The sequence below is a fragment of the Lampetra planeri genome, chromosome 3, assembly GCF_965212315.1.
Source record: "Lampetra planeri chromosome 3, kcLamPlan1.2.h2, whole genome shotgun sequence".
Lineage (NCBI taxonomy): Eukaryota > Metazoa > Chordata > Hyperoartia > Petromyzontiformes > Petromyzontidae > Lampetra > Lampetra planeri.
Window position 1 is genome coordinate 22,297,893 of NC_136109.1, and position 15,919 is coordinate 22,313,811.

A 15,919-nucleotide genomic window follows, 5' to 3' on the forward strand; every position below is an offset into this window, starting at 1 on the left:
TGTCAGAAATTTGTATCAAGACACCTATGCGTTTAATGTATATATGAATGATAAGTTCCCAACAGGGATATTATAAAACCAAGAGTTGTTTCTTCAAAATATGGCCAGAGAAAGCCAAGGGAATTTGTTCACTTAGACCAAGAGAAATCTCCACTAATATTGACTGTCATCAGATTACAGTATTTCTGTTAGCAATGTTAATACAAACAAAACCAAAGTGCAAATAATTTTTGAAATAATATTTTGATAAAATCAACATACAAAACACTATATAATGTGAAATCCTCTAACAGCATTGTTGCAAACTCTAATTGGATGAGTAACTGCATAAGCATTGTACTCCATTGTAAATGAAATATCAGATCAGACGTGTTTTTTTAAATGTGCCTAAAGAATGATACATAAAACCACTTAAGCCTTAAAATTTAAATTACATACAGTATTTGAAATGTATCAATGAATGGCTGATAAATAAAATACTTTAAATGAGTACAAATACATTGTGTACTCGTTTGCTATTACACACATGAAGGCATATACTGTCATCACAAGACATCAAAAACCAGTCATAAATTATTAATTTGACCTGTTACGGGAAAAATAACAACCATATCCTTCTGCCCTGCCAACCCCCAAAATAAAATAAAAAACAAAAAATAGAATTGGTGATTTAATTTTTTGGGAAAATTATCAAGTTTACTTCTGAAGCCTTTATTGTTCTTCTGGATGACAACTGATCGATGGGCCTGCCTATCTGAACGGAGATCGCCTCTGGCTGTGACGGGTGCCAATACTCCGGGCCGTGGGGTCGGAGCGAGCGCGTGAACGGGGGCGGCCACCCTCCGACGCGTCGCGCTCGGAGCTGCTTAAGCCAACGTGCAATTCCGCTGCAGGAGTGGAGTCCCTGGGGAGTCCACGGCTGCCCTCCAGTGGCCCAGTGTGATGCCCTGCCAAGCTGGCCCCGTGAGCCTGGTCAGAGCCACGCGGCACCTCTCCTGCACATCCCCGCTCCAGCTTGCTGACGCTCCGCCACGCGTCCACACATGCGTCCGTGACCTTTGCAAGAAGTGAAACATTTGCCGCGTTAAGCACAAGGATACAATCCGAGTCGTTTATTTTACATTTTAATGCAATCGGTTTGCTTAAGGCAAAAGAGAAGTTACGTGGGGTTTTTTTGGTCATGTTTGAAACATTCATATTTCATTCAATATATACGTGAAAACATGCAAGTTGATTTAAATGTGTATTATAAAACCCAATTGCATCGTATATCATTATGTTAAAACGGTCTTCAAATAGTGCTGTAATAAAAGAAATGCAATGATTACGGCAGATAATTGTATCAATAGCTGATGATGGACCAAGTGTGAATAGATGCCATGCTATTGGGAGTGTGACAGAGGATGTGACATACCCTCATTCTTTCCTCTGCCACTGTGGGACACAGAAGACAAGAGAGAACAGGGCGAGACTACATCCCCTTTTCCAGCCTGCGCCTATCTATTCGCACGTGGCTGCCCAACTCCGAAGTGCCCGTAACTCGATGTCAAGGCCTACCACGCCCCCTCCACTGCTGAACACCCGGGCACTCAGAGCTGTCTAATCCCTCCAATTACGGGCACCTCGACACTGGTGGAGGCAGGCGACTACAACATAATTGGCAAGATGGTGTGAGAGCTGACAGGAAAGATCTTCTGTCACCCGGAGCAGCTCTATAACTCATGTGGTCTTGCATAGTGTAAGATCATTGTACACAGGTGTTCGTGTTATATTAATCAGAGTTGAGAGAATGTTTTTTTCTGACGTTGGGGAAAAAAGTTTTATTTAAAAAATGTGTCAATGGTAGATGACACCTTCATGTTATAAACAGGATTGCAAAGGATCAAGTGTTAAAATAAAGGTCGTAAAGTCGTATTAAGACCTTACACCTTCGGAAGAAATAGGATAGTATAATTGCAAAAGTCCACAATCTCCATGGCGTTAACTTTTGTATGACCTCCTTTACCATTGATTTAAGATAATTTGATAAAGTACTGAACTACTGCACCTCATTTGATATGACTCATTCCACGCTGGTGTTGCAAACAACTTGCTGGATGAGGTCAATCTCTGTCCATTTTGAGTCATTTGGCAGCAAAACAAACACGTTTGTCCATTCGCTCCAGAACAACATACATAACAGACAAGCGTGGTATGATGACTGCGGTCTGACACGTTTGCTTTGAATGTATCAAACAAACAGGTCCTGTACAGGTGAACAGCGATGCATTATGTATGTTGCACGAGCTGCACTTTAAAACAGAAGCTATGAAAACATCTCGGTAGCAGGCTTTTATCCAAAGTGACATATCATCTCCAGGCCCATCAAGGAGCACTAGAAAGCTTTCAGCGGCCACTGGACTCAATCCTGCTGTCAAGCCTGCTGCCTCTCCAAGGGATGGCACTCATCCGAAAATGGCCCTGTCAGCAGCTTTCCTGCTTTCCCTATTAGCTTTTAGCGGGAAGCTCACCCTCCTGAGCAAGATGGGGAGGGGGGGTGTCAGCTACTTCTGACACTGATGGGCACGACGGCTTGGGACAAGGACCTAACCATCTCCTTTGGAGGATATTTACCGGTATCCATTTTCAGGATTTGCAACATCAGGAAAAGGGACGATCATCATTCATCCATTGCCTCACCAGCCCACTACATATGTGCCTTTTGGGGCATTCTAGTGACCCCACGAATGTGACCTCAACAAACAATATAGCCGTAGTTGTGCAAATAATGGGTTTCATTGGTTTTCTCCTTCTTTGTTACTGCCATTAAGGGTGTTTTATCCATACCATATAAGAATCAGTCTTCTAAATGTCAGAAATTATTGTGTGAAATGTTTGGAAATTGTTTTGATGCACATAGTTGCTTTGGAACAGAGCCTAATTCCTAAGAGGCACTGTCGTCAGCTTTTACTGGATTTATACGAGTTTATTTTGGCACAACAAAATTCAATTTACGAATAACTTTTGACCCACAAAAGGCTTATTGTATTAATGGAACAAAGTAAGTTTATTTTAAATATGTAACCTTAATGCAGATTTTAAACATGTAAATGCCAATTAATTGCAGTCTGCTAAATGTGTAACATTAAAAAAGCCAAGTACAATTAATTGCAGCTTTCGATGTCTAGTTTGGTAATTAATTTGTATCATACCTCGTGTTAATATAGCTTTAAAAAGTTTATTTTAAAATCTTGTTGAATGACTGATCAAACATATGCACAAGGGAGCAGAAAGTTGCGCAAAGTATCTGATCATGTAAGCTACAAAGAGTTTATACTGTACATTCTAATGCAGCCACAAATGTTGGCAGTCGTGCAGTATGTGGCTGGTACAGAGGCGCACAAGCTAACCTCCCCTGCATTCCCTTCCAAATACAATGTATTATGCTCTCCCACTTCCAAATGTACCTCTTGAGAGCGTATGTAAACTGCAATATTTTTTAAGATACAAAAACCAACATACATTCAATGGTCCGTGATATAGCGATGGTTCTTAGCTAAACTCCTAATGATCTCCGAGTACATTAGACAAATTTTTTTATATCTTAAACAGCTCCATTAAAATGAACACAAGAGAGACTTTCTATATATATTTTTTTTTAAAGAAGAGTTACCATCTTTGATCATGTGGCAAGATAGAACAGTTGTGGTTACGTGTATTGCAACTTCATCAGCCACAGAATTTCCTTTAATCAATGCTGAGAACCCTAGGTTATTCCCACGGTACAAACATTATTTCCTGGAAATGTCAATGAGCTTGATTGACAAGGTTTTTACAGCTGTAGATCTTAACCGCATTGGTCAAAGGCTAACATAAAAAACATCAAGACTTCTGCTTTGTAAACTTTTTCATTATTTGTGCATTTTACTCTGAATTTTAATTATACAGGAAAAAACTAAGCTTTTTTTCAACTTTACATATTTGCTGCACAATGTACTGTTGTCTATTTGACAGAGGAATTCAAATTTTAGCAATTCAGTTCTTTCACAATGCGGATGGTGATTTCTGCACAAAATTGATGGGAAAGTCCATCAGGCCACATTTTTTCAAAGGCAATTCTGCTGTAACAGATCACTGGGGAGAGAGGATTGGGAAACATTACCCAGGAAAAGAGTACTAAGTTTTAAATTTACTGTGTTTAAGATTACAAATGAGTCCTTGGCCAAATAGGAACAATTACAGATGTACATTACCAAGGGATCACATTGGCAGAAAAATAATGATTTTTTTTTACATCTACAGAAGCTGTATTGAGCTTAAAGAACATTAGATTTGCAAATCAGCTGCAAATGTGTGACCCACTTGGGGTCTACGTGTTTACCGAATCAACAAGAGTTTACAAAACGCACAGAAGATGCTTAAATTAAATGTCTACACAGCACAATTTTACACCAAAATAAGATACGAAATTGTAATGTTCCACTGAGAAATGCATAGCAATATAATTAATTTCTAAATCACGAGGGAAGTTTAAAGGAGTGGCATTTTTTTTCTTGCAGGGCAATCCCTTGTGTAAATTTTTTTAGAACCGCTGTTTGTGTTTAGTTTCTTGTGCTTCCCCCGCACCCCCGATTAGCACGGTTGACTACGTACTGTGCAAAAGAGGTTATGCATACACACATTTCTTGGCGTTGATGTACATTCTGCATTCTCGTTTAAGCATTGAGCATGTTTGCCTGGTTGTGTTTATGCCAGGGCGGTTTGTCTTGTCCTCCCCACTATCGATAAAAGCCAGCTCCAGCTGCCATAGTGAAGGCCTGCCATGTCCCAGCTTCAGCTGTACTCAATCCCCTCCTCAACTCCCTACTCAAGCAAAAAAATTCAGCTTCCACGTTATTTTTCAGATATTTTTTAGTCTTATTCATTAAAAAAAAACATTTTGCCAAACACATTTATACAACTTAAATTTGAATACTCATATACATGTCAATTACAAGCGCCCATATTTATACTCAGAAATTTAAAGGTTTTTTTTTATTAGGCATCCTCCAAAAAGAAACGATGCACAATATCCGTGCTGGTATACCACAATATTTAACAAATGCGAATAACAGCGACTGCTTGTGCTCTTTATGAAACAGAGTATGTCTGAGCTGGCCATTATCATGAATAATCAAAAACATAATCCCCTCTTTTACTTACCATTTACGGTGTTTTACTTCACAATAGGAAATTTATCATTTCAAGTTTACCAGCTTGCATGAGCAACCCAACGTTTGTGAAAACCGAAACACAGAACCATGGAGTGCTATCGCTTGTGCAACTTTTGTATCTCTAGCACTCGTGCTCTTTAATACATATGTAATGACAGGGTGTTACCTGTCGGCCTGAAGGGTTAATCGCAGTTATGGGCAAGTTACGTAATGTCTAATTATGAGGGGGGCGTATCTGGAGTAAAGGTGAAAGGCGGAGTCAGTCGGGAAGCTCCGGGAACCTGCTCGAAGGTTCTGGAAGGGGGCGTGGCCGGAGGCGGGGTGTGGCTGGAGGCAAGGCTTGGCCGCGCCAGGGTGTATATAAGGGGGACCGAACCAGAGAGACCGAACCAGAGGTTTGGTCCCAGAGATTCGGTGCTTTTGTGGGTCTTGGCTGCATCGCTGTACGCCGTCATCTCTCTTCGTCGTCCGACCACGTGATCGATCTTCTGCAAGGCTCTCATCGTCGCTGTCGCTGTGCTAGTCGGACAGCTGTGTAGTTGGATGCCGACAATGGGGTTGTGTGATAGGGTCGGCTACGTGTAGCTGCATTACATAAATGTATCACCTAGTGTGCTCCTAATAAATAAGAAGCCTTCTACACGATGTGTCTCGGAAGCCGCTCACTACATTTGCAGAATACAATTTTAATAAAAAGAAGCAGAACCCACCTGTGGCGTCTTTCGATGACGATGAAAACGAGACACAGGACCTCCTGACAGCACCGGGAACCGCGGTCCCGGTTATTGAAGCCGCGGTGGAAGAGTTGGCTGCACCAGAGACGGCGGGACTGGGGGCAGCCTCTGGTGGAGCGCTGCATAGGACCTTGACATCTATGCTCAGTCAGGCAGCCAGCGCAGCCCAAACTGATTTGGATCTGCATGTTCAAGGAGTGTTGCCGCATACAGGGTGGCGCCTTACACTTCCACGGGATTTTCGCCTTTTTTTCTCATGTACGGGAGGGAGTGTGAACCTCCTTTGGAGGTTCCATTGGGTTTGTCTGAAAAAGAGAAAATCTAATTTGCCTGTGCCTTGAACGTGTTTCGGCAGCTCGTGAAGTGGCAAAATAAAACACCACCAAAGCACAGGCGGCTAACGAACGGAATGCGGGGCGGCGGGACAATGTGTTGCAATGGGTTGTGGGGGATCGGGCATGGTTGCATGGCCCGCAAATGCCATTCGGAACGTCCCCTAAGCTACATCGGCCATGGCAAGGTCCCGTGGAAGTAGTCGAAGTCAAGCGGCCGCAGTGCGTGCATATACGAGTGGGCCGTCACCGTTGGTTTGTTCATCCGTCGCGGTTGAAGCCTTATATTCCTCCTCGAACTGACACGTCATCTCCAAATTGTGTACGGCTGATGTCTGTTATGTCCGACGAGCCGGAGGAAACGCCGATGGAGAGCGTGCGTCAGGAGGATTCTATTGTGCCGCCCACAGCTTCTGAACCCCTAAAGGTCGGCGGGGCCCGTGATCTCGCCGAACGCGAGGAGTCGCTGACTGCGACTGGGCCCACAACGCCTGCAAAGCCGGGAGTGGAACCGCCTTCTTCGAGTTTTCGGGCAGAGCCCACATCTTCGGTGAAGAAGGCGAACATTGTCCCCATGGATGGACTGGCGTCGAGGACTCGGTCTAAATGTTTCAGATTTCGTTGCCAAGAACATTCCGTTGTGTGTATGAGGGGAATTGGGGGGTTGCGTTCTCGTGTTATACGGAAGGGAATATCGTCTTTTCCTCTTCCTCTCTGTTCCTATTTTTGCCTCTTCTCTTACCTTCCTAAGTTGCTGCTTGGCTTGGGTCCTTCTCTTGTCTTTGCCGATCGTTCTGCCTTGTAAAAAAAAACATTTTGTTGGGTTTGTTATTCCAGTTTATGGCGGAACTTTTTCTGCCTCACGTGTTTTTGTTATCATTGTTAGCCGGGACGGCTATATTTTAAACATGGCGGGGGGGGGGGGGTGATGTCATGACAGGATGTCACCTGTCGGCCTGAAGGGGTAATCACAGTTATGGGCAAGTTACGTAATGTCTAATTATGAGGGGGGCGTATCTGGGGTAAAGGTGAAAGGCGGAGTCAGTCGGGAAACTCCGGGAACCTGCTCGGAGGTTCTGGAAGGGGGTGTGGCTGGAGGCGGGGTGTGGTCGGAGGCGGGGCTTGGCTGCGCTGGGGTGTATGTAAGGGGGACTGAACCAGAGGTTCGGTGCTGTTGCGGGTCCTGGGTCCTGGCTGCGTCGCTGCTCGCCGTCATCTCTCTTCGCCGTCCGACCACGTGGCCGATCTTCTGCAAGGCTCTCATCGTCGCTGTCGCTGCGCTAGTCGGAGAGCTACGTAGTTGGACGCCGACGATGGGGTTGTGTGATAGGGTCGGCTATGTGTAGCTGCGTTACATAAATGTATCGCCCAGTGTGTTCCTAATAAATAAGAAGCCGTCTACACGACGTGTCTCGAAAGCCGCTCACTACACATAGGTTACTTTAACTCTTACCTGGCCTTCTGCCCTGAGGCAGGCAGTGTGCAACTCGCCCTTGAGCATAGTGATGTGCTGTCTGTGGGAGGCGATCTCTTTTTCTAGGGCCGATATCCTGAGCCAGGCAGCCTGCAGCACGTCCGACACGCTTCGCACAACGCTCTACAGGGAGGCAAAAACACTCGTTCTGTCAGGTGGTGCTCAGGGACGCCTTGTCTGGACTCAAAAACTTGTCTACTCACAATCTTAAACTCGTTACTGGAGAAGGAAAGATAGAGGTTATTAACCATTGCTTATTTTATGAACAATTATATATTTTAGTGGAATATCTATGGCAAAACAGTTATTTAGTTGACCGATTCCCAGCCTACTGATGGCAACACATTTCAACTTGTAACACGTAACTTTTTACCATCAGTGCAATAATCTCCAAAAAAATAACTTAAAATTATGACTTGTGCCAAAGAATAACTGCACACGTAAATAGCCAACAGTCAAATGTATGTTTCACACATCGGCCTTTGTGACCAATATGAGCCATTAGAGGTTTGTTTGGGTTGTAATTACCAGTGAAACGTCATAATCAAATTGTAAATGTTGTGGGTAAACTCTCCAACACACCGGTGTGCTGAACGAATAACTAATTGGCATGTTTTATTTAAGTGACAAACCTTACTAATTGGCTGTTTCAGGTGGTGGCGGGTTTAACGACACATTTATATTTACATTATCTAACCCAACAAAAAACCTCTATTATGGAGTCAGACGTATACAAGTAACCAGTGCGGCTATGTCCAAGGGTGTCATGTCGTACTTGACAGATGCCGGCCTCCACGCCCAGGCAGGCCCCATCTGCAATGGCCTTCTCCAGGACCAGTGTGGCGGGCTGCAGTGCCAGTTCGCCCGTGGCCCACGACAGGGATAGCTGCTCCCTCACCTGCAGTGCCAAAGGTCAGATTGCACCGACGAGTATGCGCTTCTTCACTTGCATTAGATTATTTATTTAGAGCTACTTTTTGTTTTTAGTTTGTTGTCGCCCTTGCCCGCACCTCCGTTTGGCACGGTTGGCTATGACTGTTGCGAAAGAGGTTCAACATACATAATCATGGTGGATAACAATTGAAATCTCTCTTAAAAGAGCTTTGTTTAAAATGTAACATTATATGCTTAGTGAAAGAATACATGTGCTTTAGCAATTGAGGTTTGTTTGATACCCAAAATAAGACAATTAACAACTGTCCAAAGATACTGTTTGTTTAAAATATTTAAGTCTTTGCAAAACATCACATTCGTTTTCAGTATAAATTATGTCATAACCTCACACCTTCCTCCACTCCCTGCCGCACAGTAAGGTAATTGCCATAAACATTGGCTAATTGTATTTTTGTTGCAAACCAGTGTTCATGACAATGGTGGTGAGATAGTATGAGCCTCTGTTTCAATACTCCTGCTGACATATCCTTGTAAAGATAATTGAAAATTACCCAATAAAATTTCCTCAAGATGATTTAGACTGTTCTAAACCTCATAACCCAGACTGCAATGATTCTAGAAAGCCTGTGCTGTGTCCAAATTTAGTGTAACCACATATAAAAGCAAACATTCATCAATATTATTTAACATTTTTATTGTTACTATTTTTTTAAACAAGTGGAGGCATCACATCATTATACTGTAGTCTACATTATTTACAGCTCGTAAAACGTGACAGTACAAATCATGGCATCCCGGACATAAATATTTCCCAAACAGTCTTAATCAAGAATGTCTTTCGCAGTTTAGATATACGACGCTGACATAATATAGACTTTGAATTCCATAACGGTACTGTAATTCATTTCCTTTAAATATCTCTCTTCAGACACAAAATAAATACACAATGCATACGAACGATAATGGTTTTACATTTACCGCACCACAAATCTGAAGTACCTGAAATAATGATGCAAAGTTCTGTAAATAACTATTCCACAGGATTCACGAGTTTGGCAACATTAAAGGCCAATTCACTCCATTTTAGCAAGATTAATGCCAAAGCCACGAAGCAATATACTGATTGAAACAAAAGTTTCTGGAATGCTCAGCAAGTAAAGAAAGTGATCTTGCGAGTTACTGAATCTATGTATGCAAATGGCTGTTGATTTACACCCCACCAAAAAGTACACCAGTACCACTCCCCATGGGACACAGACAGGATGAAGTCACTGCAGGCAGAGAGACATGCAAGTGACCTACCATCGATCTTGCGCTGTGGAAATGGAAAATGTATCTATGAATAAATTTAAAGGGGATCGATTTTGCAATGCATCCCGCCTGATTATGGAGGACCTCAATTAAAATTGGTAGCTGGGAACTGCAACCATTAGACCTTGAGGAAGGCTTTGGAGAAAAGACTATAGCTCTTCCCTGCCGTTCAGCAGACGTAACGAACGGGATTTCTCCGCCAAATCTATTTCAATTTGCCATTAATGCAATTGGTTCCTCAGTTTAGAAACAGCCAAGTTAATATGAAGCCTGCATCATAATGTCAGTCTTTCAATGTTAAATTACTGCCACTTAGTAAAGGTCCCATTGATTAACTTTCCAGATCTATAATCAACACCGTCTCCCTTAGGCTGCCTGCTTATTTGTGAAATACTCTGCATATTATTTGTAAATGAGTTTTACAGTCTAGAAATAAATACCGCACACACAATGCATTTTTAAACTCGCCTGATAAACAAATGTGTGAGCTGGACAGGCACCGATAGGTGGTTTTGGCGTTGTTGTCTACAAACTCAATGACACTACAAGAATAAATCACAGCATCATAAAAACGAGGCCAGTCGCATGGGGCATTAAACTGCCACATGTTACCAAGGGGGCCCCCTCTTGGGGGCTGGATTTTCCAGCCGCTTCATAAAATGTCACAGTCAATAAAACACAACAACCAAACAATTTACAGCCCGCCTGTTGATGCACGCCTCTCGATAAAATGCTATATCATCCTTAATGGCTCTTTAACTGTTTTAAATGTGCCACTTTAAAGAATAAGGGACATGCATGTGACAGAGCTCAAAAACACATATGCAGGAATTTACCCCCCCCACCTCCCCCCCCCGCGGTGCCCCCTGCCCCTCCCCCAAAAAAAGCAATATGTTCTGCAATTGGGTTTTCAAGACTGCCAGCCAAATTCTCAATGATGGGTATCTTAAAGGTACTTGAAAACAGTTGTGTAACTTTTGCTCCAAGTGGCATGTTTCCATTATGGTACTATTGTCAGTATTGTCTAAAATGTCCTTCATATCCAGTTCCAAAAGCTATACAACTTTTTTATGATTGTTTTGGAGTATTTGCACCTTTGTTGCACATTATATGATAAAACTATTGCAACAAAATGCATCGTAATGATTGTGTTTTAAAGAAGCACCCTTTCCAAATATTGCACGGGTTAATGTTCTGGCAGGTGTTGAGGGAATGGTGATGCAGGATAGCGTATAAGTATTTTTTTTTAATTCGAGTTGGATCGCTAGATACCAGTTATTCAGATGCCACTACAGAGAGAATGTTTGTGAACCCAAGAGAGGAGAATGTAATCGGGATTAGAGTGTTTTGTGAACTGCAGGCACATGTTGGGACCATGTTATGCAAGTCTGCTGAGATTTGTTCCCCTACACAGCATCTGTCTTTCCCAAAACAGATTGTTTGTGTCAAAACATTAGGGAAACCCATATCCACTACGTTTATTTATATAAAAATTATTTATGAAGCAATTGTTTTTTTTTATTACACGAACATAATAATTTAAATGTATGTTATAAACTCTGTGCATTGAACATTTAGTTGGCAATTACGATACGTGGAAGTGGGAATTCAGCATCCTGGCTCTACTAATAATTTACCATGTTATATTTGTAAGCAAGCAATGCTTAACATAAAACATGTTGCTATTAAACAGTCCTCAAACTGCTTCAGCTTCTGAAACATTCACATTGGTACTTGTTGACCAACTAAGATTATTTTCAATAATGCGAATTGATTGTCAGATTTAACTATTTTTTTACACCCCCCCCCCTGAAAACCCACTCCTATTTGTATGCAACCTCATCTTGTTAACTTATTCATATTGACGATATTAACTGAAATGCATTACTCCATCTCTTACAACTGTGTGACAAGCCTTTCCAAGTTTGTTCATTGCAACAACTAATAGTTCCGAAAATCAGAAGTGAGCACTACTCAATATATGTTGGTCACCATACCTCATTAGGCTCCGCTGCAGTGGACAGTTTTAAATGGTTTAAAGGGTTAACATCAAATTCACAGAAGTGCTGAGGTTGTTTTCTGGTGCGAAGTTTATGTATCATCAGCGAATGATGCACAGATGCCCTGTAATTATTAAACAGTGAGGTAATGACTTTCCAGGGTAACATCTGCGCTGGGTTTACGGCCCCCTGAAGTAATAGCGGCAGACGGACTCTCTTCTCTCACCCAAAATTAATTCAGCCGTGAGCGGTGGCTCCAATCGGACACTGTGGCTGGGAAGCTAATGTGAAGGCTGGTACTTGACAGCACTCCATTTGAAATAGTGGAAGTGCTTGTGCAGTGTACAGGGAGAGAAATGCAATTACATTATTGCCAGATAAAATGTTCCTTCACGGTGTTAAATTAAACAAGTGCTTTACTACGTACACTATGATGAAACGATCAAAACAAATCTTTCAAAAAATATATAAGGCAATTGTTGATATTTTTTTAAGTGAAGTGTGATGTGAAAAGCCTTTGACTAAATCACCCAGAATGTACTTGATCTCGTCAGATTTTCGATGCTATACAGGTGAGTGTATCTAAGTGCTTTTAAGAGTAACCGCCATGCACAAACAGGATATCACAAGACTGTGGGGCCTGGGCAGTAGACAACCGAGAGCACTGCAACAAATGCAATTGCTGTACTGTACTCCAACATCTTTGCTCTGCACCTTCACCAACCCACAATGACCGGCATGGTGACGTATGGTCAAATAACCCCCAGCTATACAGACTGTTTTTGGACCAGGCTCAACAGACTTGTGTGTGGCGATGAGTGTTTTGGCACCCTGGTGCCACGTCTTGATTTGTGGGCTACTCTGATATGTGACTGTGAAGCTGCCCAATGAACAACCATCCACATCGTTGAGGACCGTCTTTTACAACAGATAAAGGCAAATGAATCTGGATGAAGTTGTGATCAAAGTGAGCTTTGATACCTTATGCAAGAAGAAGACCCTACAACCCGTACGGTGACAGGGAGGCCCTCATACAGCAGTAGCTTGACAAAACGGCTGTACATGTAATGAAAAAAAATGTTTGGTAAAAAAAGGGTCTATATTTTGGACAATTTGTATTGCCAGTTACGAGTGTTTAAAAAGGCAATAGAGCTAGCAAAGTGATGAAACCCAAGTGACCAAATGTCACTTGCATGACGCAAGGTGCAAACCGAGGTTGTTTACTCCCGCAAAGCAAGCAGCCATGGGGTCAAAACTTTCAGCCGCTCAGCAGTGTTGATGCTGACTTACATAAAACCACCGGATGTCAGCAAGTTACCTGCTGGGAGAGAGCCTACATCCTGGCAAACGTATAGCAAAAATACACCACACAGTAACCAACTACACTGTATTATGTAGTAGTAATAATAATACTAATGTGAACATAAAAATTCGATTTAGTTCACATGTGAAACATGTGACTGAAGAAGACAAAAAAGTACAAGAATCATGCCTTACCTGCTGAAGACTTTGGTCCAGACATTTCATATAATTTGTCACATTTTCCTTACTCCTGGTTAAAGATAGATATAGTTGTTTTTAATGAGTATACATATATATATTAAATGAAACAGTGTGCACATTTTATTGTCGGTAAGAAAGACAAATAAATACTACAATTACAATACTGATTATTTATGTTTTAGGTTTACAGAAATCAGCTAATCCTTTCTGCATTCAGCAGCCATTATGACAATACAAACCATTGTTAAATATAATTTGTATTTGTTAAATGTAAAATGTTTTTCATTATTCTGCTGAAATATAACTGACTTCATGTAGCCCAAGTTACCCTTGCAAAAAAGAAAATGCATCACACGTCTCACCGGACCTTTATTTTCATCTCCTGGTTGCATAAAGGATACCACTACTGTACTGCGTAAAATGCGGCACAAGACAATCAATTTCGCTCGTCACTGTGGAACCGTTGACAATAGATGCCCGTTGGAGCAGTCCTTTGCTCACCTGGTCCTGCTGCGAAGAACATCTTCAGTGCCCTTAATGGCATCGTGCAACCGCCGTCGCTCATCCTCCATTTGGGCCAAACGACGATTGAGCTGCTGCACGCCATGCTCCTTTCTCCGCACCTCCAGCTTGGCCTCCGATAAGCCCTAATTCAAAAACAAGTTGCATTCAGTCATATCGTAGTTACATCACACTGGCATATGCTTTCAAATTTTCCACCACCTACTTACTCTAAACTTACTGCATTCACATGTGACTTATGTTATGACTTCATTTTTGCCACATTCACAACCAGTTTAAAATAAATTAACCATACGTATAGACGTACACAACATACCTTTCGCGGTCAGCTTCGTACCGTAAAAAACGCAGCATTATGACTTTTGTTACAGTTGGCGAAAATAACAGAACCAAAGTCACTGCTGCCATATTATGTGTTCTCTTTAACGGCACCTTGACGGCTTCGGCGAGAGTCTGCTCCTTTTCCGTGTCCTGGCTGGCATGCTGTTGCAGGCGATCCCCAAGCTCCTGCAGCTGGTGGGCCTGATCCCTGAGGAGGTGCTGAGCCAGCTGCTCCCTGGCCAGTGCACTCTTCAGCTCCTCACACACTCCGTTAAACTGCTCCACTGGGACGAGGTTTTGAGTCTGCAGACAACAGCATAGGTTAGAATGCAAAAAAAGGCCTGGAAAAAAAAATCCAGAAACAAAACCACAAGACACAGCAGGGACGAGGCAAAACATCGTTAAAAAAACCACAAACACACTATTTAAACTGTACACGAGCACCACATGCACATAAACAATACACACGCTGCCATGCAAAACAATAGAAGCCAACATGTGTTGGAGGCAACACACACTGTTTTGGTTACACAAGAGCATAGCAAAAAACGGTTGTGTTTATTTTAACGTTTTTAATAAAAAACATATTTTCAAAGATGAAGTTGGTTTTCATAGTAAACGCTACAAGCTCTGTTCCCTCTAGTGCATCTTGTGGTACTTATCAGTGCGAAACAATTAGGTGAATTAACCGCTACTGCCCGACAAAACCATTACACGTCAGAATTATGGAAAATTGTTGAGATAATGGTTAAGCTAACATCAAAGAGAAAGAGCCACTATAAGTGCGGGGCTTCCCTTGGAGATAGTTAAAACTCGGAATGGGTCATGAGGTGATGTGAGGGCGTGACAGCTAATGCCAGGTGGTGGCTCACCGCTTGTCTGAGCTCCTGCAGCTCCTTCTTCAGGCTGCGAGAATGATCTGTGTGCTTTCTCAAGTCACGGGTTTGGGCAAGCTCCAGCCGGTTAGCCCTCCGCTCCACTTCAGCTGCATGCAGTCTCTCCGTGAACTCCAGCAGCTGCTTTTGTACCAAGCCCACACAGTGCTGCAAGATACACATGCTAGTCACACCCATGCAAGTTGCTACACTTATCAAACATTCAGAGTTATGAAATCAATTATATAAAATGGTAAAACTGAGTTCACAGCATTGCTAATAATGAATATCTCCCACCTAAAACAACAAAAAATGTTTTGGCATTGATTTGTTTTATTTCAAAACTGGCAATTGAAGATATGTACATATATTATGATGAAATGTACCTGCATGGTGTACTGAGTCGGCTGCTCATCACCATGACCACGCGCTGTAATCTTGGTCAACCTCTGGTTTAGTAACCACGCAAGTGAGTCAGGCTCTCTCCACTCACAGTGCAGGTTGTTGGAACCCACAGACCACTCCATCTCAATGCTCAGATGGTCCAACAAATTAGCAAAGGCTGCCCGTGCAGCTGTGACAATACTCTGTCCAAGTGAGGCACCATGTAATTCTGTAAAAAGAAAATGTTATGAAACAAACTTTTCAGTAAAATACTGCATTAAAAAATGACTGCAGTTTTTTTTTTGGTCTTGAACCCACTTTCCGTCCATGCAAGTTTAATACAAAAACCCAAAATGGTACCACAACTCTCATATATT

General features: G+C 42.3%; 1 protein-coding gene across 3 annotated transcripts in view; it reads right to left on the reverse strand.

Moving 5' to 3' along the window:
- Positions 1–15,919, reverse strand: part of CCDC171 (coiled-coil domain containing 171) — a 34,277-nt gene continuing 18,358 nt past the window's right edge. For 2 of the 3 annotated variants that reach the window (XM_078623841.1, XM_078623840.1), the window contains exons 18-25: positions 15,545–15,771; positions 15,156–15,326; positions 14,395–14,586; positions 13,942–14,087; positions 13,435–13,489; positions 8,508–8,630; positions 7,712–7,855; positions 1–1,056 (exon numbers count right to left, since the gene is read on the reverse strand). In XM_078623841.1, coding sequence (XP_078479967.1) covers positions 751–1,056; positions 7,712–7,855; positions 8,508–8,630; positions 13,435–13,489; positions 13,942–14,087; positions 14,395–14,586; positions 15,156–15,326; positions 15,545–15,771 — 1,364 coding nt within the window. In that variant the 3' untranslated portion in view covers positions 1–750. Of the gene's footprint in view, positions 7,057–7,711; positions 7,856–8,507; positions 8,631–13,434; positions 13,490–13,941; positions 14,088–14,394; positions 14,587–15,155; positions 15,327–15,544; positions 15,772–15,919 lie in introns of all 3 variants that reach the window. The other variant, XM_078623846.1, reaches the window with a different exon arrangement.